Source organism: Mytilus galloprovincialis, chromosome 1 (assembly GCF_965363235.1).
Source record: "Mytilus galloprovincialis chromosome 1, xbMytGall1.hap1.1, whole genome shotgun sequence".
Taxonomy (NCBI): domain Eukaryota; kingdom Metazoa; phylum Mollusca; class Bivalvia; order Mytilida; family Mytilidae; genus Mytilus; species Mytilus galloprovincialis.
This window is the reverse complement of record NC_134838.1, coordinates 31,679,016-31,700,882: the sequence shown is the minus strand read 5'-3', so window position 1 is coordinate 31,700,882 and position 21,867 is coordinate 31,679,016. Positions and strand designations below refer to the sequence as shown.

The 21,867-nt window shown below is 31.3% G+C and overlaps 1 protein-coding gene across 3 annotated transcripts in view; it reads left to right on the top strand.

Moving 5' to 3' along the window:
* The window catches only part of LOC143071556 (phosphatidylinositol 3-kinase regulatory subunit alpha-like), a 144,247-nt gene that overhangs the window by 103,400 nt on the left and 18,980 nt on the right, over positions 1-21,867 (top strand). For all 3 annotated transcript variants that reach the window (XM_076245948.1, XM_076245930.1, XM_076245938.1), the window contains exons 5-7: positions 173-276; positions 3,747-3,881; positions 20,032-20,112. In XM_076245948.1, the coding sequence (XP_076102063.1) occupies positions 173-276; positions 3,747-3,881; positions 20,032-20,112 (320 nt within the window). The remainder of the gene's footprint in view (positions 1-172; positions 277-3,746; positions 3,882-20,031; positions 20,113-21,867) is intronic.

Genomic DNA, 21,867 nt, shown 5'->3' with positions numbered 1-21,867 from the left:
GCTTACAAAAAAAAACCTCAATAAAATTGAGAATGGAAATGGGGAATATGTCAAAGAGACAACAATCAGACCAAAGAGCAGACACCACTTTAAGGTCATTAAACAATGTTAACATTTAAATGTAGAAAATGTTGAAACTAATAAAATACTCTGTTTTTTCCTTATTTTGTAGGATGTAACCAAGTATGCCATTCTTCATGTTGGGATGTAGAAGTCAAATCCAGTTGTACCAGAGGAAATCCAGCACCCAGTACTCCTGTACACAGTACTTATGTGGTATGTACTCAGGTCAATATATCACTCACACCACCATTGTCTTAAACAAAATGTGGTATGTACTCAGGTCAATATATCTCTCACACCACCATTGTCTTAAACAAAATGTGGTATGTACTCAGGTCAAGATATCTCTCACACCACCATTGTCTTAAACAAAATATGGTATGTACTCAGGTCAATATATCTCTCACACCACCATTGTCTTAAACAAAATGTGGTATGTACTCGGGTCAATATATCTCTCACACCACCATTGTCTTTAACAAATTTGGATATTGTATGAAGAGGTTCCAGCTGTGATATCACTATCATTTTTTTAATCAAAATGTCTGTTACGAAATTATTATACATCAATACTAGATGAATTGCTATCTTTTAATAATGGATTTTAGATATATTATAACTCAGTAAGTACTCTGTTCTTATAGATGAAAACCAGAAGGTTATAACTCTGCTAGACTAAAGGTCCAATAAACTACCAAACCCATTCATTATCCTTGGAATCAATCAGCTTAAAATAAAGTTGTTTGTCCAAATTCCAACAGTTGGTCAACCAAACTGACTGTTGACCAAGGACTGTTTTCAAATACATTTGTTATTCAATAGTAGAAAATAATAGAAAAGGTGTGAAATGAAGTCTGCATCTGGTGAAGCCGACTTCTTGAAGCCTTAAACTAGTGTACTGTAGATTCATTTATTTTCGTGGATTGAGGAAAACTTGTATTTTCGAGGATATTTGATTTCGTTGTTTTACTATACTCTCTGCATTCACATCCTATAGAAAATATGTAATTCGCTGAACATGTGAATTCGTTGTTCACCACGAAAACCATGAAAATTGGTATCTAACAAATAATAATGAATCCACATTATCAAATCATGTTCTATTTTAACATTGACTTTTGTCTCCTTGTCACCTACACAAGATTCATCAAATTCTTAAAGTTTTTATTGCTGAGGGCCTAAATATATTTAGTTTTAAATATAGAAGTTATTGACTATTTTTGACTGAGAGATGACAGGTAGTTACATTGAGACACCAGGTAGGTGTAATGCATGGAACTACTTGTTACCTTACGTCAACCTTTCCACCCTCGCCTAGATTTATTGCCTAGATTTATAGAGATGTATATTGTCTATAAATGGTAAATAATACTGATGGAATCTGACAGATTTATTTCTTCAGATTCTAATAATGTCATTTACTTTTCCATCATACTAGTAAAATGGTAAGATTGTATTTAAATGCATATTTTCATTTGTCCTTATATTCTAAAATATATTTGAAAAAAAAAAACATATTTTGCAGATGTTTCAGATTGTTACTTTTATTATCATTATGGCATAGGAAATTTAAATACATTTTCGAGAAATTTATGGGAATGCTATGAATAGATTTGTAATGCACTGATATTAGATTTTTTTTGGACAAGGATTAGCATGTGTTTAATTAGAGATATAGGTTAGAATATCAATGAGACAATAACCCAACAACACAAACAAACTGAAAATAAACATGTATTATAATGTATCTAGATGTTGTATATACATGATGAGATATGACACAGCATGTTTTAGTGAGAAGAAAGGTTCCTTTGTACTTGTTAGCTTTAGTGATTTACTGAAATTGGCTATATTTTCAAATTATTCAAGTGTAAACCATTTTGATGAGATTTAAATGCTGTAACTTTTTACTTCTTTTGTGTTGGATCATATTTATAGCAGCCATGGCTTATGATTCTGTATGAATTCAAAGGGAATGAAATGTCTTAAAAATATACATGAGAGATTACAGACTGTGACTATTATGTTCACTTTTTTACATGTTTGATGGATGAAAATGACATATTTGAATAAATTTTCATATTTTTAGACTGAAAGAAATCTATTTTCAATAATTAAAATGATTTATAGGTGCCTCCCATGATTCACCTTGTAACAATAGGCATGCTAAGTAGTGTATTCTTACACAACTCACTAATTAATTCACACATTATAAGATGCAAATACATTTCTTTTGAATTAAACATAATATCTTTCCCTTTTTTCTACGTTTTTATGCCCCACTGAGGGGCATTATGTTTTTATGTCTGTGCATTTATTCGTCAGTTTGCCCATCTCAGGTTTAAAATTTTGGTTAAAGTTTTTGGTCAAAGTAGTTTTTGATGAAGTTGAAGTTATATCAACTTGAAACTTATTACACATGTTACCTATGATCTAATCTTTCAAATTTTAATGCCAAATAAGAGATTTGACCATGATTTCACAGTCCACTGAACATAGAAAATGATAGTGTGAGAGGGCATCCATGTACTGTGGACACATTCTTGTTTTATATATATTTTTTTTTAGGGAAAAAATTCTATATTGGTAAAATGATGATAAATCAACCTCAAATTTGTATCGGGATAGAAATCATTGGTTAACCTACTCCTCATGAAAATAGAATAGACAGTTCATATACCATTGAGCTGTTCAATTACAGCAGACAGATATTATAAACACCACATGCTAACTCAACATTTCTGCAGAAACCAAAAAAAAAATAGAGAGCTCTAATAGAAATTTTGATGGGATTAGTCTCTTCACTGAATTTTGAAATCAGTTTTTGTAAAAAAAAAAAATTCTCTTAAAGAAAAAAAACAGATGTGAGAAATGGCTGTATTTAAAAAAAATATAAAAAAAATGTGGTATGAGTGCCAATGAGACAACTCTCCATCCAATTCACAAGTTGTTAATGTAAACCATTATAGGTCAAAGTACTGTCTTCAACACAGCCTTGGCTAACCCTGAACAGCAAGCTATAAAGGCCCTCAAAAATGACTAGTGGAAATCATTCAAACAGGAAAACCAACAATCTAATCAGTATAAAAAATTAAGTAACAAGAAACACTTATTGACAACATTAACAAGTGACAACACTTTTAATTTTATGTATCTAAGAATTTTCTTTAATTCCTATTTGGTACCACCCATTCATTACAAACTGATATGAAACAATATGACAAACTTGAAGAGTCGATTAACATAAAAATTTAGAACAAAGGGCAACTTGTTACATGTATAAGCTAGAATAGATACACACATTCCTGTTTTTATTTTGTACAATAATTTTAATAGTAAAATTGATATGAATAAGATCCTTGCACGAACTCTATGTTACATTTCATATCTATGTATTTTAAATGCATTATGGAAACATTTTCAAATAAACTCAGTTGAAAGTAACTAAATATTTTTTTTTTTTTTTGAGTCAACTGAAACTTTGAAAAAAAATGATTTCAAAAACATATTAAAACTAAAAGGTGACTTAGCTGTTACTTAAAAAAAATTCAATATTGTGTTGTTGTTTTTTTTTGGGGGGGGGGGTCAAGAAATCCTGACGAGGAAACAATCTAGAATACTACTTCTAAAGTTATAAAATGTTTTTTCCTTTTTCATTCAGTAGATACTATTTCTATTTTTAGCCTATAGAGAATTGGACTTGTGAAAACGTTGTAGAATGGATGGCCTGTGTCAGACTCTACAGATATGCTCAGATGTTTAAAGACAATCAAATCAATGGCAAAGATATTAAAAATATGGATCCGGAAAAATTAGGGGTAACTATTTATAGATAGATACAATCTTAACCAAAAATATCCCATACTAATTGAGTTGACAGAGAAGTTTGAAATCATTAAAGAATTTTGCAGGAACAAAAGTCAACTTGATAAGTTATGGAGACAGGTCTACAAATGAGATTAACCAGTACTTATTGATTGTTGTGTGTTCACATATCGATTGTGTTTTCACTGAAAAGATAAATTGTGTGTTCACAGAAAGATAAATTGTGTTCACAGACAGATCAAATCAAACTTGGCCACAATCATTATTAGAGTATCTAGTTTAAAAAATGTATCCAATGACCTCGCCTGCCATTCAAGATGGTTGACATGGCTAAACATAGAACAAAGAGGCAAATTGCAAGTTTTGTCTGTTATTTTGAAAACTGTTATCAAAAGAGAAATTCGGACATCTGCAAAAATGTTAACACAGTTGAGCTCTTCTTCTTGTCCGTCAAAACAGTTAAAAACTGTCAGATGACAGAGTTATACAATGTAAGAGAATATTCTTTGTTGAATCTCTACTAAGACCAAGGTGAGTCTTTGGAGCCTCTAGTTTATCAGTACATGTAGTTGTGAAATTTCTACTTTAATATCAAAAGTTTACAAGACTTTAGTCACATGCACAGAAAAAAATGCTTTTTAGTTTGATTATAGGAGTACATTATTTATGACACACCTACACAGTATCACATCTGCTGACATCATTAATCATTGACACATTTATTTTAATCACAAAAGACCAATGCTATACTTATAAATGATTTTTGCATAATGAAATTGACACTCAAAAATAGATTTGTTGAATGTGTGGTTTTGTCACCTACTAAGAAACTGAACAATTAGATCTAATAGAAATGTGTTCACGCTTGTATTGTTCATTCCTCTAGCTGTTAATTTTTCTTTCCTATAGCTATGCCATAAACCAGAATGACCTGGTATTTCTACCCCTGTTAAGGCCTTTTATAGGTGATTGATTTAATGAGGTTGAACTACTGACCTGGAATGCCTACACTGATGATTGTCTTGACCTAGATTAGTTCAGCTTCACTAATCCCTCCTGAGGGGGGAACATTAAAATTTCGTTCATTACAAGTAATCTATCAAAAATATACATTAAGTGAATCAAATCATATATATTTTGTAGAAATGGTAAATTTATGCAAATTAGTATGGTAGCTAGGTTTTAAATTTCTTGTCATATTTTTATTGAAATTCATACTTATTTTTGTGTCAGGCTTGTTATAACTTCTTCAAATTTTTTATAGCCTAAAAAGTAAAAAAGCCAAAGATTTATGATTAACTGGGGGCAATATACCATAAGTATTTTTAGATTAAAAGTAAAACTACTGATGTCTATCGAAAATTCATTTAAGTTATAAAACAAATTTAAATTAAATTTATTATATGTTTGTCCTATGCTGTAACTTAAATCCCATCAGTTTTCTAAATTAAAATTGCATTTAAATTTATTTAAAAAAAATTTGTGTGAACTTTGGTTTATTTTTACCAGAACTACATTAAAAATTAATGTCTTATTTATGTGGTTTAAAATCAGTGTTAAATGTACAATATTTGCATAGATTTATTGATACTGAAAACTTGTTACATATTTAATGTTCAAATATATTTTGATGCTGATGATAATAAGTTCTAATAAAAGAAACTATTTTAACACTTTGCAGTATCATAAAAGTAGGTAATTCTATGTATAGTCATACTGCATAGTTTATTTATTACTAGGGTAAATATAAACATTATGGCTGCCAAAAATGCTGCTTGTACTTTTGTTACTGATCGGAAGTAAAAACATATACATTGACCTTATTACGAATAGGAAAAGGGAAGAAAATAAAGGAAAAGTAACAAATACTCAAAAAAAATCTTTTTGGGTTTAATAACTTTAAGCCAAGTGATCACTTAAAATAAAAATACATTTGAAAAAAATTGCTTTGAAGTTAGAAGTTGGTGTGTATTATTTCAATATTTGTCAATTTCATATTCAATAAGCTCGAGGGAAAAGGGGGAGGGGTGTTTGAACAGAAGTTTTCACTCTGGAGGCCAATGACCTGGTTACCTGTGCTTAGGTGATGTATTTTATATAATAGAATCATATCATTATAGATGTAGTGGAAAGTTGACCGACCTTAAACTTTCTAATTAGATTCTTGATGTGAAAAGTAGATTTTTGATTGATTTTCAATGACAGTCAGTAGGTCTAGCTTGAATAGACATTAAGTTTATTTCCCAGCATGTTATACCTTACAATATTCAATAGGTTTTGGAAGGGTAATGCCCTGACGTTATATAATGTGATCTGGCAGAATACTTAATGTCATACTTGATTGAGCTTGTGTACTTATCTCTCAGATTCTATTGCGCTAATTAATTTACCTGTCTTTGTGAATAGCAAAAAATAGATCATTCATTTTTTTGTTCAAGTTGCCAGCTTCTGTGATGTCAATTTTGGAGTATTAATGCTGAGGTTTTACTTTGATAAGTTGCTGTCAATATGCGATATGTTCTAAGAATATAATCTGAAGGATATCTTTATATTATCTCTTTGTCTTGGAAATGTTCTCTCTTCTTTTCATTAAACTGTCCTATTCTCCTTTCTTCTATTTTAAAAAATGTCTGTTTCAGAAATTGACTGATGTATTGAACACTCTTCATTTATTATTTCACCAGTTCTGTTTTCCTCAATCTTCGTGTAATCACATTATTGAATCTGAAGTGGATTGAATTAACAATTATAACATGGTAGGGGGTGGTAAAAATAATTTCTAAAACTGTTTTATATATTTGGAATCTGAAAGGAAATTCCATTCTAATATTGATTTGTATGACTCACAGGACTTTGGTCAGTTATATAGCATCAATACATTAATTAGGCCATCTTATTGATTACTGTGTCAAATAAATGTGTAGTTCTCATCAATTATAGGAAAAGGGGTGTGGAATCTGTTAGTATGTAGTGTCACTTAGTGGAAACTAGGTCAGAGAGGTGTTATGTAATAATTGCATTGGAATAATTTATTTCATGTAGTCATCTGTTTTGTGTTTAGTGAAATGTAGATTTATCTGGCTAGGACTATAATAACCATGTTGCAGATGGATTTTGTCACCAAATCTTTGCTAATTGTCTCTTGGGTGGACGGCTTTTGGTTAAGACATTCATTAGTCACAAAAGTGTTACATTTCAATGACAAAAAAATATTTAAAAAATCATGAATTTACAATTTAAATCATCATACGCCACTTTAAATTTATTGGCAGTTATACATTATGCACAAATTAAAGTGAAGATATTTTGATAGGAAAAAGAACATATTTCATTTCCATTAAATGGGCTCACAAAGAACATATTACCCTCATATTACCACTATAGACATTATTGTATTGTATATATTATTTTGCAATCTATATTCTACATCTATATTTTTAGCATACCAGAATAATATACCATAAAGCAAGACTGAAATAAGACAAAAGATTCATCAAAATTGATACAAGACCAAAGACTGGTTTTCTAATCAAATCTCCATACAAATTACTGAGATATCGGTTCTTTTCCTGTACAATGGTACTCAGAACCCTTTATAGGTTATTCTAGTACAGAAGTTATTAACTGATGAAGAATCGGTGTCAGTCGGTTCAAACAGATATTTGTGATCAATAATATTTTACATTGATTGTTACCCTTTATAATCAGATATTGGATTTGTGAGGAAAAGGTTTTTGATTTAAGCTGTAAATGACAGAGTTCAAGTACTTCTTTATACTTCCTTCTACCTACATAACATCAATGGAACTGTTTCCCTTACATCAGTAGCAGGGAATCAGTTCATTGTTTGGTCATTGATGAGTAATAGAGTAATGTATTTATCCTGTTATTGGAACAGTTCAATACGTTAAACTTTCAACTTTCTAATGCGTTTTATTAAATTGAGTACATTTGTACAAGTGAGAGCAGGTCGTTTTGTGCTAGGAACGGTAGTAATCGGTTTCTGACGGCATTTAATTTTTATGAAAAACAAATTTAATTTCAGACTTATTTTTTGCCATAAAAAAGAAGAAATTTTTTGTTGGTGTTATAATGAAAATAATTTAGGTTGTGGTTAAACCTGATTTTCTGTTTTGATCTAATCTGTTTTCTCTGTCTGAAAACTCCATTTCCTTGCAAGTCATACTTTTGTTGATAAGGGTTTTCTCCAAGGGCCACAAAGGGCATAAATCAAAGAATGAAATAGATTAATGAGTTCAATAGATTTTTGAACAACCAGCAAAATTTTGCCAAAATTTCAGGACTAAAAAAATAAATTTGTCAGCCAAACTTTTCTGACACACTGCACAACATCCCCATATCATTGACAGCAAATAATTTAACAGCTTACCTCAATGAAGGTTAAATGAATGACCTGAAAATGTAAATATTGTGTTATTTTGTGACAGTAACGTATTAAAAGAATTAGAACATTCCAATAACTGGAAAAATTAATATAAACCACCCATTAGCACATATTGGTATTTGATAATTTCCTATTGCAACTATAAATGCCTCTATAGATCTATGTCACCGATTTTCTGTGTTCCAAGATCTTTGGTATTTAGGATGGTGTGTATGATGAGAAGCATATGTACTTTCTATTGCTGGGTTTTCCAAATGTCATATATTCTACTGTGATTCATATTTTCTTTAGAGTTACTGCTGTTACATTTTATAAAGTATGTTTTTTGTCAAAAGATAAGGCAAGAAAAGTTGAACAGCAAGAAACATCATACTGGTTCTAAGTATCGGTGATCAATTTTCAACTGTCATTTAGGAGAACAGAAATTCTAACTGTCTGTCTATTTTCCAAAGTAAAGAATTTAGATTTCTATAATTGTGTTTAACCCTCAACTGACTTGTTTGAACGAATTGCGTGCAGACTTATGAAAGAAAATTGTACTTTAAAAACTTTAAAAAAGGGAATGGAAATAACAGCTAAAATAACAACCACAAAAAAAAAAAAAAAACAATATTTTAAGCCAATTCCAGAAAGTTGTCTGATATACATTTTGTGAGCATTTCAATAGCAGACATATCAGTACAGACTATAACAAGCTATAAGCTGTCCACCTAGAAAATGTTGATAATAATGACTTTCCTGTTGTGGAGAGAGTTGTTAAGTACTTATATCCTTCTGTAAATTGGAGTGTTTTCACTAACTACTGTAATATAATGAAGGAAATACAAAACTAATATCTTACACCCATTTGTTGAGACTTCAGGTTTTTACAGATGATAACTTGGTCTATTTTGAAGGAGCTTCCAAGTAAAGAACTCTAAGAATTATATAAGTCTTATTCTTGATTCCTGAAGTGTTAGTTGAATTTGAACTTGGATAGCTTTCAGTTTGCTAGTCATTGTAGCAGAAGGTCATTTCACTATCAATCACAAGTAAAACTGAACATGCTTTCTCGTAATATTTTACATATTGTTCCTATAGCAAAACGGTATTTTTATAATAAAAAACTGCTATGCTATGTTTACATCATGTAGAATAGACTCTTAATCATAAAATATAGAATAGGTCTAAATCATAAAATAAAGATAGATATATAGCATAAACTGTAGAATAGGTCTAAATGATACCTGGATGATACAATGTATTAAACTTTGTGTATGTTTATATGACAAGGAAAAGAATGATTTTGGATTAGTTGTCACATCATACTGGATTAACCTTCAGTTTAGGTGCCACAATGTCTAAGTGCTTCAAGTTATTGGTCAACTGACAAATTCAGAAGGACTTCAAGTACTACAAGTTTGATTTGCAATATAGTATCAATTAAACAGTAGAGTTTTCAATTAATTGCAGAGGGCTGGGTTTTATTTATTTTTAGTCTGGTTGAACTAAATAATAGTAAACCATTACTTAATCCTAAATTTTATTAAAGTTTGTGGATTCAATGCGCTACAGTATAATAACACATTCAAGAAAGAGTTCTAATGGTACTATTTCTTTAACAGTTGATTCTCTTATTTTTCCTTGGACCAGTTGATCAACATGTTCAATATTATTACTATTAAAATTTTTTAGACTTTTATTTACACATTAATAAAATTGAGAAAGGAAATGGTGAATATGTCAAAGCGACAACCACCCGACCATAGAGCAAACAACAGCCGAAGGCAACCAATGGGTCTTCAATGTAGCGAGAATTCCCGCACCCGTAGGTGTCCTTCAGCTGGCCCCTAACATATGCATAATAGTACAGATTAAGTTGATTGCTGTGACATTTTTGTACTGTAGTCTTTGTTCAAAGTATGTAAATATTGATTAAGTTTGGCCTTTAGATAATAAATGTACTGATGCAATATTTATATTGTGTAATGTTTCCTTCCAAAGCTGGTTTTTCTTTTCCTTACTTACACTAATCCAGGCAGATAGTATGTCACACAGGAGGTTCATGTTATGTCCTGCACACAGACTCACTCCATTTGTAATAGTAACCTGACCTAGAAATATTACCATCAACATTCAGAATTACATTTCATGGCCCTCATCTTGACAAAATACCATAAGTTGGTATATTTCTTTATAGTTAGATGTCTTTTGGATTTCTCACTTCATTGCTTCTGTACCTGTATGTCTTTTACAAAATTTTTGCTCACCTACCAGATGAGCATTTTTTTAGCAGCCTTAAGTCTTAGTTTGTGTGTCCTTAGTCAATACATTTCTTAGAATACCATCAGTATAAATAGCCAACACTTGTTAGAGAAGTATAATATGCTATAGAATAAAAAGACACTTACTTTCAAAATTTTCATATAAGATTTAATTTCTAGAAAATTCTAAATATTAAATAAAAATTGAAAAATACAGCAGTTCCAATATCAAAATAAAGCTACCATTTCTTAGATGATATAAAATATTGTATAAACGTCCCCAAGATGATATATAAAATTTAGTATAATCTAGGGAGTCTTAGGAATGTTATAGGAATTCCAAATTCATAAAAACTTTTCTTAGATATAAATCCGATCTGACAACTGCTTGAAGATTGTCCAACTCTGTTTTAACTTGTAGTAGATATACCAGTCAATATTGAACAATTGTTTATGGCGTAGGTCACAAGTATATACATTTAATAGAGTTGAACAGGGAATGACCCTTCTTTATAGCTTACTTAACTTATATAATCAGTTATTTTTTGTGAAGTTGATAGCTCTCATTAATAGATAGTGAATGGTTTAAGGATGAACTGACTGTGACCCCGTCTCTGCTCTAACATGTTGTAACTTTTCTATTTTAAATTACATTCTTTCTCTTTCATGTTTCATATTTCTAAAAAAGCAAGTATATTTTTGGCATGTGTCCGAGGTCATCATTAACAGCAGACGTAAAGCTGTTTCCATAGTGAAGCAGCAACCCATGGCTAGTAGTCTTTTGTCTTTCAGTACTTTTACATTCAGTAATTACTGATCGATAAAAAGATAATTGACTATGGAATGTTTTAAAAAAAAACCTTGAAATGCAATTGACCTGATGGCCACGCGATGAACTCCTGCCAGGAGAGAAAAAAAGATAATTAAGGGACATATTCTTATGTGGTACAAAGCAAAGCTGTCAATTGCTTTGTCCATGGTCATCATATTTTTCTTTCAAGTATTTTTTGGTTATGTGGGTTGTTCCAGGTCTTTTATCTTCTTTGTCAATCATTGCTTTAATAACCACTGTTAAATATGTTATCAATAGATAATGTGATTAGGTTTTTTGGCATATTCAACATTATTAACCCGATGACCGAATGATTTTCGATAAAAAAGAAATAATTTTAATTCATGGGAAAATTTATCATGGGTGTCAGAAATAAATAATTTAATGATCTTTTATAGTAAAAAATAATATAACAATTATAAAAGGAATTAATTAGGACTGTTAAATATTGAATAAAAATGATTTAAAAATAGAATGTCAACAGGGGTTCAAGGCTTTGAAAGAAGAATATGTATTTTTTATGAGACAATAGAACAATGGGGATTGGAACTTTTTCTGTATATTGGTATGTTACTAGGTTACCAGTGCTTTTGAAATAGAACTTTCAAATTAGTATGGACGGATGTGCATTCATTTATTTTGAATTTGAGAAAAAGGTAGGTTGTAGTTTGAATTTGATTTTAACAAACTTTTTTTTTATGCAGAATGAACAAGTGATCATCAATTGACCCTTTTTAAAATATAACTTACATGCTTGAAAAAAGAAATAGGTTTAGCTGTACAGCTGACATCATTTAAAAGAAGTAATCGGTCACTTGTAACAAAATTTGCATTTTTTTAAAGAACATTAATATCCATATTTCAAATTGTAAAGGAGCAGTTTATATTACATCATATTACCACAGAATAATTAATTAATATCACATCTGTTTAAATGAGCATACTTTATAACACAAGTAAATGTACTAGGGCCTAGTTTTATAACATTTATCATACCACTACCAGATAGAAGTAGTACAAGAGAAACATGAGAGAAAAAACCCTGTCTAACGAATAGTCATTTGTATAGAGAATGTTAAAACATGCAGCCAAATTATCAAAAGACATGTCACCTTCAGTGGAAGGTATTCTAATCTATATCAGAGAGAAAAAAAACCAAGAAAAAATAACATTAAAATATAATAAATATATAAAAAAAAAAAAAACTCAGTCACTGGCTCTTATAAGTTATATAAGCTGACTTAAAACGAAATAAATTGTAGCATGGTCAAATTACTTTTAAAAATTTAATTGAAAGTTAAGGAGAGAATAAAGATGAAACAAATAATAAAAAACTAAAAAATATTTTGGGACTTTAGGAAGCTCAAACTGCAAATAAAGTTCAGAACATTTGAAAGTGCTTAAACCAATTATGTATAAAGTTAATAACTTTGCATTTAAAACTTGGATGCATTAATAACTATGAGATCCTTAACTCATTCGCCCCCAAGACATTTTTGGAAAATCAGGCATTTTCGAAAATTTGCAAACATATGCAAATTATATGCAAATGAGCAAACTCCTGATGCTGTAACTGATGCTCATCTATTAAACTACTTATTGGGATTTGGGGGTGGATGGCATGGGTGGGGGGTGGGGTGGGAGGTGGAATATTTTCTCGTGGGTTTGAACCCACCCCCAGTGAAAAATGGTGATTTTCCGTCTATTTTCCGATTTCAAAACGACCTTGAGAGGTGAACACTGACACGACTGTGTTTTTTTGTCATTCAAGTATTACCCTATAGTTACAGTAGTCCATTCATGCTAGCTGGGAGTATATTGGACTTCAGTGTCTTGCTTGGGAATTATTATTGTCAAGTCAGGTCTGCCTAAATGTCCGTTTTTATGGATTTTTGACAAAACGGTGACCTAGATTTTACAGACTAGATTCCTATTGGCCATAGTATACCTCGTCGTGTTCCTATACCACCTATGCATGCATATATGATAATAGTTTTTGCCAACAGTCACTTCCAGTTACGTAGTGGCCATCAAAAGATGCCCACCCCCACCGGATTTTGGCTACTTTTCATGTTTTTCCGATTTTGAACTCTTAAACGGCTTTCAAAGTGCCATATTTTCATGAACAGACATCTGAGAAGAGTTGATGGACCATGAACTACTTGGTTGAAGTCCCTGCTATCATGACAGTTCAGCTGGGGCAGTTCAAAAAAAGTATGGAGGGTCATACGGGCCATCAAAGAATGGTTGTCGCCATCACGCCTACAGGCGGGATTGGGGGTTAAAGGGTTAAACGATTCATGCTTGTGTTATTCATCTAGATTAGTGATTTTATATTCATTAACACAGACAACCGTTATGATTATTTCATTAATTATAAATGATTTATTTATGAAATGCTCCAGATTTGAAATTGATTTGCTCCAGATTTGAAATTGATTCTCTATGTAATGTTATACATGTTTTGAGTATTTGATATCAACCATTGGCAGAAAGCTGAAAAATTTCTTCATATAGGTACATTTTAAATTTTGGAGGGGGAAGAGACAGGTACACTATTTTGATTATTTCTGCAGTTATGTCATTGCCAAGTCTTCATGCTTGGATTGACCAGCTTAGCTTGACCAAGGTCCCACCAGCCGAGGCATGCCATGGAACCTTTATGAATCTCTTCTATAGGTATATATATATTATATAACATATACGAAATTTCCCCAAAAAATCAGTGTCAAAGCCTTCAGTGGTTTCAAAATTTCATTATATAAAGACTGAAAATGTCCTATTGTTGATTGTGGTATAGCTTTCTAATGAATTGGTTTACATGGACTAAAATTAATTGGTGTATATGGACTGATGCATTTGTTGAATATATGCATTTAAGTTTCTGGTATTTGAATTTGAAGAAGTTTATTTCATTTCAATCACCTCTGAAAAAAGATCAAAGTAATTACGCTATTCATCAGAAGTGTCTTTTTTTCAATGTATATCTTGCATGACAAAGGTGAATCTAAGTTCTTTACATAGTATATATAGACCATTTTGTAATTAGAATATGTTCAATTGATTGTCTACCATACAATAGGATAAAAAATCTTCTTAAGTAGTAGTTCAAATATAGTAACATGTATTATATTTATGTCCCTTTTGTTAAAGGGGATCAGTAGCTTTGTATAGAATGAGGTCAAAATCCAATGATTTGAGACTTGCTGGCACATTACAGATATTGTTAAATCAGCTTTGAAAGAACAAATAGATTTTATCATAAAAGTTAGTTCTGAGAAGATTGGTCTTTTGTTTTAAATTAATTATCATAATCTGGGTAGATCCAATGTGTCGTTGAGTACAGCTTTTGTGCAGAAATTAGAACACACAAGATCAACTAATGACTTTTAATTGGGTTTTTCTACTATTTCAATGCACTTGGTTGACTATTTGAAAAAAAATAATTACGGTTTTTAAAGACATGAAATGGTGAATAGGGTCTGAGATGAAACATCAATAGGGAACAGCTGACAAGACAAAAGGTGTTAAAATTTGACAGGAGGACAGATTGGTCTAGTAATCTATTTCATCATTTGTCCAGTAATCTATTTCATCATTGGTCTACCAGATATGTATTTAAATGCATGTTTAATTGTTGTGTTACATGTTTGAAAGAATTGATATAATCTTCATTTTCAAGTACTACAGTAGTCTAAGTATCTGAAACCCAACTATCACATATCAAAGAAAGCCATTATGGAGTTTACAGTCTGACCAAAGTCTTCACTTATTGTGTAACTTTACAGATCTCAATAAACATGACAGACTGTATGTACTAATTTTATTTAGGACAGGTATCACAATAAAAAAGTACCTATATTAATTTGATGTGGCCAAAGTGCTTCTCTATTTAACAACCGTTTTAAAAATTTGAAAACCAAGACTACATGTATGTATGAATACTTACATACATGTGAGGAGCAAATTGAATCTTACATTGATAAGCCAAATTTACCTACAAAGGTCAACTTTGCCTGAAGGAGTTTGATCTTAGTTTTCAAAGTTGTGAAGTGGTCTTTGGGTATTCAGATAATTTTTTTCATTTTTCTGCCTTAAAACATTTAAGTATGTTTCACTTTCAAGTCTTAGATTTGAATTATATATTTTCATTCACTGATATTTATCTGTTCATTATGTAGAACAATACAGTATAATTTCAATCAGTCTTGCCACATATTAAAATTGGGGACAAGAGTAAGTTAATAGTTGTCTAAGATTTTGGCATTACATTTTATAACACTTAAATAATAGAGTACTTGTGAGTTCAAGAATAATTTACATAAAAACTGAAAATATAAAAAATAAATATGAAACCAGGCACTTTTACTAAGTTTTCTACTTAATAGACAAAAACTTAAGAACAGATGCATTTTATCACCTAGCATTGAAAGTGACATTTAATTTATAATGTTTTCATTGCATGCTTTTTAAATGACCTAAAGGTTTAAATGATGAATTTTATTACCATATGTAACATGTCACCGTTAAAGGTTGGATTAATGAGGAAAACTGTCATGTTATTATATTTTCTCTTTTTTTTCCCCTCATTTTCTTTTCCTGTGATTAACATACTACCGGAACTTAGTGGCATGTTTCTTAATTAAAGGACAATGAAAAAGTAGGTGAACTTTTGCTTTGCCATTACTTGGTGACAGTCATCTGTCCCTGATTCATTTTTGGCTGGTTAAACTTTCACGTTTTGACCTTTTTTTTTCAGAACTACAGAATTGGAACAAAACCAAACTTGGTAGAGATTTTCCTTACATTAGGCGTCTTTTCTGGGTGTTGTAACTTTTTTGTACTGATTTGTATGTTGTGGCCTTGTCTTATTTCTGATTTGCTGATTTTAGGGTAACTTCTCATCAAGAACTGCTGAACAAATTGAGACTAAGCTTGCCATATACTTTCCTGTGAATGACCTTAATAAGTGTCAATGCTTCAATGTTGATCTCAGATTTTAAAAATGGCCAACATCAGGGGTTACCATTGAAGCCTTATTGGAAATAAAATTTGCTTACATTGGTCATGATAAAAAGTCCAGTATCATATCAATAAAGGCAAAAGTTTCTTTGAAATTTTTTACCATAAAGTTTGGGTTTCTAATGTGAAGACTTTTCTTTTATCTATTGCAAACTAAATCTGGTGAGTAATTCAGGCTTTACCAGGCGAAATGAAGACAACGGTCATTTTAAACTGTTGACCATGAACTACCATAAACAGCAATGTTTATTCCTTGGTTTAATGTGAGCTGCCATGATCAACCATGGACAGAAATATTAACCATGGTCAATATCAACCAACACTAAATGTAGCTAAACAACTTCTGATAGACTATTTTCTTTTTTAATTTTAAATTCAGTGTTGAGGTGATACCTTTATAAAGCATCAATTCTCATGTTGTTTCTTGATAAATTGTTATTGTTCCTACATAGATTTGCGCATCTTGGGCTTTCCATTTGTTTGGCTCTTTGTTTTCCTGAGAATCCACAAAAGGGCAATATGTTTTTGTCGAGCCTGCAACTTTTGTTGCAGAAAGCTCGACATAGGGATAGTGATCCGGCGGCGTTAGCTCACTTCTTAAAAGGTTTATATTTTAGAAGGTGAAAGACCTTGATGCTTCATACTTTGTATATAGATGCCTCATGTTACAAAGTTTCCGTCAGTCACATGTCCAATGTCCTTGACCTCATTTTCATGGTTCAGTGACCACTTGAAAAAAAAGTAAAAAATTTTTCTAATGTTGAATTCTCTCTTATTATAAGTAAGAGGATAACTATATTTGGTATGTGCGTACCTTGCAAGGTCCTCATGCCTGTCAGACAGTTTTCACTTGACCTCGACCTCATTTAATGGATCAGTGAACAAGGTTAAGTTTTGGTGGTCAAGTCCATATCTCAGATACTATAAGTAATAGGGCTAGTATATTTGGTGTATGGAAGGACTGGAAGGTGTACATGTCCAACTGGCAGGTGTCATCTGACCTTGACCTCATTTTCATGGTTCAGTTGTTATAGTTAAGTTTTTGTGTTTTGGTCTGTTTTTCTCATACTTTATGCAATAGGTCTACTATATTTGTTGTATGAAATAGTTGTAAGGTGTACATGTCTAGCAGGCAGATGTCATCTGACCTTGACCTCATTTTCATGGTTCAGTGGTCAAAGTTAAGTTTTTAAATTTTGGTCTTTTTATCTAATATTATATGCCAAAGGTCAACTATATTTGGTGTATGGTAATATATTATGATCTATATGTCAGTCGCACAGGTTTTATTTGACCATGACCTCAATTGCACGGTTCATTGCACAGTGTTAAGTTTTTGTGTTTTGGTCTATTTTTCTTAAACTATAAGTAATAGGTCATCTATATTTGTTGTATGGAAGCTTTGTTAGCTGTACATGTCTGCCTGGCATGGTTCATCTGACCTTGACCTCATTTTCATGGTTCATTGGTCTTTGTTTAGCTATCTTGGTTAATGTTAAGTTTATGTGACAGTTGTAATCAAGCTTTATACTTAGGACTATCAACATAATATCAATGATTAGTAAAGAAGGCGAGACATTTCAGTGTGTGCGCTCTTGTTGTATATTTATCTTTTAAAATGAAAGCGAATCCAGAAAAATGAGTGTTTGTGTACCAGGAAGAAATAGGTTCTGTTTTTTCTTTTTTCAATAACACTGGCTTAAGAAAAGGATGTGGTATGATTGCCAGTAAGACAACTCTTCACAAGAAACCAAATGACACAGAAATTAACAGTTATTGGTCACCATATGGCCTTCATCAATGAGCAAAGCCAATACCACATAGTTTGCTATAAAAGGCCAGGAACTCACAAATGTTATGGAAATTTTTACTACCTGGACTAAACAAACCATCTCTATTTAGATATATTTTGAATGGAACATTTATAGTGTCTTAATTTATTTTTAATATTTTATCAGAATATATTTAAATCAATACAATTAGGCTCTAACTTACTGGCCTTCTTTATAACCAATGAAATTTTCCAAATGGTTGATTTTCAATTCGTCTGTTAATTTTTTTATGCATTTAAATTAAAGTATTCAAATAGAATTAAACCACAAGGATCCTATATTGACTTAAATTAAATGCATACTTAATTTAGAATTGCTTACATAAAATATTTTGTGAAAGTGTACATAATTTTTGAGAGTTATATGTGGTCACCTTGAAACCTGGGAAAATGAATGTCAAAAGTACCATTAGAGATAAATCTTTGCTCATACCAAGTTTGATGGAATCAACTGTCATCTGCATTCTTAGGAATTAAACAATAGGCAGATGTTTTTAGATATTTGTAGCCTACAAAATCTTCCTAAAAAAGGGGTCCTTAAGTGCTTGCGATCAATCAAAGATAGACATAAAAATCTGCTGCATCTATAACCAGCATAAGTAGGGCATGCTGTAGACTTCCTACATGTCCCTTCCTTATTTCTTTTTTTTTCAATTTGGCCCCTTTAAAACGGCAACAGTATACTGGCAGTTTTCAGTAAACATACAAATAAGTAAGAAATAAATAAAGGGAATTGTAGCAAGTCCATGTATACTGTACTTGAGCTATTTTTGTGTTAGGTTTTGTTCATCATTATGGCTGTTCAAAGGTCAGTAAAATCTTCACCCTGGTCATTGTCTTTATACAATATACATTTAGATATACAAAGAAAGAACTGTTTGCAGGGGTCAAATGCCCTACATAAAAGTATTATTATCCAATGTATGTTGTGATTGGTGTAAAAGTACTTTTATATCGTTGCTAATGAAATCATATTGCACAAAAAACAAGGAAATGTCTTGACATAATTCTTATGTTGTTTCTAAAGAGCAGACAAAACTATATTTTTTTTACATAACATTAGCTTATTGAATTTAAGAACCAGGAATAATATTCTCAAATAGATATTGTGCCAAATTAGAGAATAAATGATTTAAATAGATAAATAATAAAAGCCTAGAAGTTAGTTTTAAATAGTCTCTCATGAAATGTGGCTAGTCACAGTCACGTACACATGTTTTTAAATTGCGTGTCAGATTTATATAGGTCTGCAAAATTACACCTGAATGTGTCCTGCATAAAAAAGTTTACCTTCATAATTATATTAAATTTAATACTTTATTTTTGTGTACATCAAAAATAAAAATAAAATGCTTAAAGTTTCAACTGAAAATTTTCAGTGTTGATTACTACATTTATTCATCTGTAAATTTATCGAAAACTTTGACTGTGACCCTGTCTTTATATGAATTTTAGAAGAAAAAAAAAATCATGAATTTGTGTCAGTTGTAACTAAGTAATATGACAGGGTGTCAGATTTCTGTCCGTGTGGTTGTACTATAGTAACTGACTTAAACAATAGTAGTATTGAGTTCAGTTATATCTCATTGTGTTGCAGGAATACATAGAACCAAAATTAAAAGAGAATCTATACAAATCAGAGCAAAGACATAAGCTGTATAACCAAGAAATCCCTTAATAAATGACTTCTGTAGAGTTACATTGTAAGACAAGCATACTCAAAATGCCTAAATGAGATCAAATGAACAAGAGCAGTTCAATGTAGTAAATGTTTTGTTTGAACATTTGATATACGTTATTGTCTTTACAGGACCTAGGCATCAAAGATGATTTTCACAAGATGTCTCTGATGGTGTGTATAGATGAATTATGTGGCAGAGATTCAAGCATGGTATGTATTGCAATTATGTTCATCTTTTATATATTAAATTTGTTCAAACAAGTAAAAAAAAGATATGCTATAAAAAAAGCTGTGTCATGATTGCTATTGAGACTCTACACAAGAGACCAAATGACACAGAAATTAAAAACCATCTGCCACTGTATGGCCTTCAACTGTAAATGAGCTCTAAGCCCATACCCGATAGTTAGCTATAAAAGGCCGGAAATGGCAAATGTAAACGATTCAAACAGCCTAATTTTAAAATGTACAAAAAAATGAAAGAAAAACATACATATACATATATATATATATATAACACAGTTACAAACGGCAACCACTGAATTGCAGGCTCCTGACTTGGGATAGGCACATACATACAGAATGTTACAGGGTTAAACATGTTAGTGGGATCCCAACCCTCCCCATTTACCTGGGACAGTGGTGTAACAGTACAATATAATAACAAACTATAAAATCAGTTGAAAAAGACTCAGATGTGAACAAATAGAAATACATCTAACTAAAACACAGAGTAGATATGGCCTGGTAACTTGTACATCCCAACAACAAAAAGACACTAAGTACTGATCTGAGAGTACTCAGAGGCCTACTTCGAATCAAATCGAAGTCAAAACTCTTTCATCGAGTTGACTATTATAATGGAGGTGAAAAAAATTGTTTTTTGCTGAGCATTAAAATAAAAAAAAATATTACATAGTGTTTCACAAAGAAAAGTCCTGATCCTGTTTACTTTTGAAAAATAGTTTGTGAGTTAAAAAAAATGAAAAAAAATCGTTCAAAGAAAAACAATTAATTTCTATTTTATTTCTAACCACCACCGACAGCTGATAATAAACTCATTATAGATACCAGGAATAAAATTTAATATTTACGCCAGACGCGCGTTTCGTCTACAAAAGACTCATCAGTGACGCTCGAATCAAAAATTTTATAAAAGGTCAAATAAAGTACGAAGTTGAAGAGGTTTGAGGACCAAATATACACATGAACAATATTGGCTGATTCCGAAATACAGGCAATAATAAATTCCCCTTGTCAGCTTTATTCTTCGGCTGTATTTTGTCAAATACCAGTTTATTTGTATCACTTTTATTTGTTGCAACTACTTGACGCCATCTTGAAACTCGACTAAACCTGCCCCGACCCAGGGTTGATGTAGAGTTAACTCGGGTAGGTTCAAAAGGTCAAACAAGGGGGGTTCGGTTGTCAGTCGAGTAAACTTGATAGACTCTACTAACCCGAGTTGGACGAATCAAAGTAGGCCAGAGATACTAGTCTTCTTAAACTTTAATTTCTCTCTTTATGTTCTATATAAAGTAAAATAAACAAAGATGTGACACTTTATTTACCAGTTATTAAATACATTGGACTTTGTACTGATCATTCTGATTTGAGGTCTCTTTAGATCCAAAAGCTTTTTTGCTCTCTTACCCTGTTGTGCTGATGATAATATGCTTCGAATCGAGAATCTTGAATCTAAAAGGACTAGAGAGAGTGATTGCCCTTGTTTGTGTCAGTTGTTCCATATTTATCTTTTGAAACGAACTTGTCACTGAGGTCAAAATTGACCTATGTCATTCTTTTGGTGTCAGGTACAGACTATAAAAGTGGTAAAATCAGTAAGAAAAACACTGTCCCCTGACGGCCTGAGGCAGATATGTGAAAAAAAAGCATTTTTAATCTGTTGCAACAACCTGTGAAAATGTTAAGCTGACTTTTGTTCGTTGTAAATCAATTTATTTT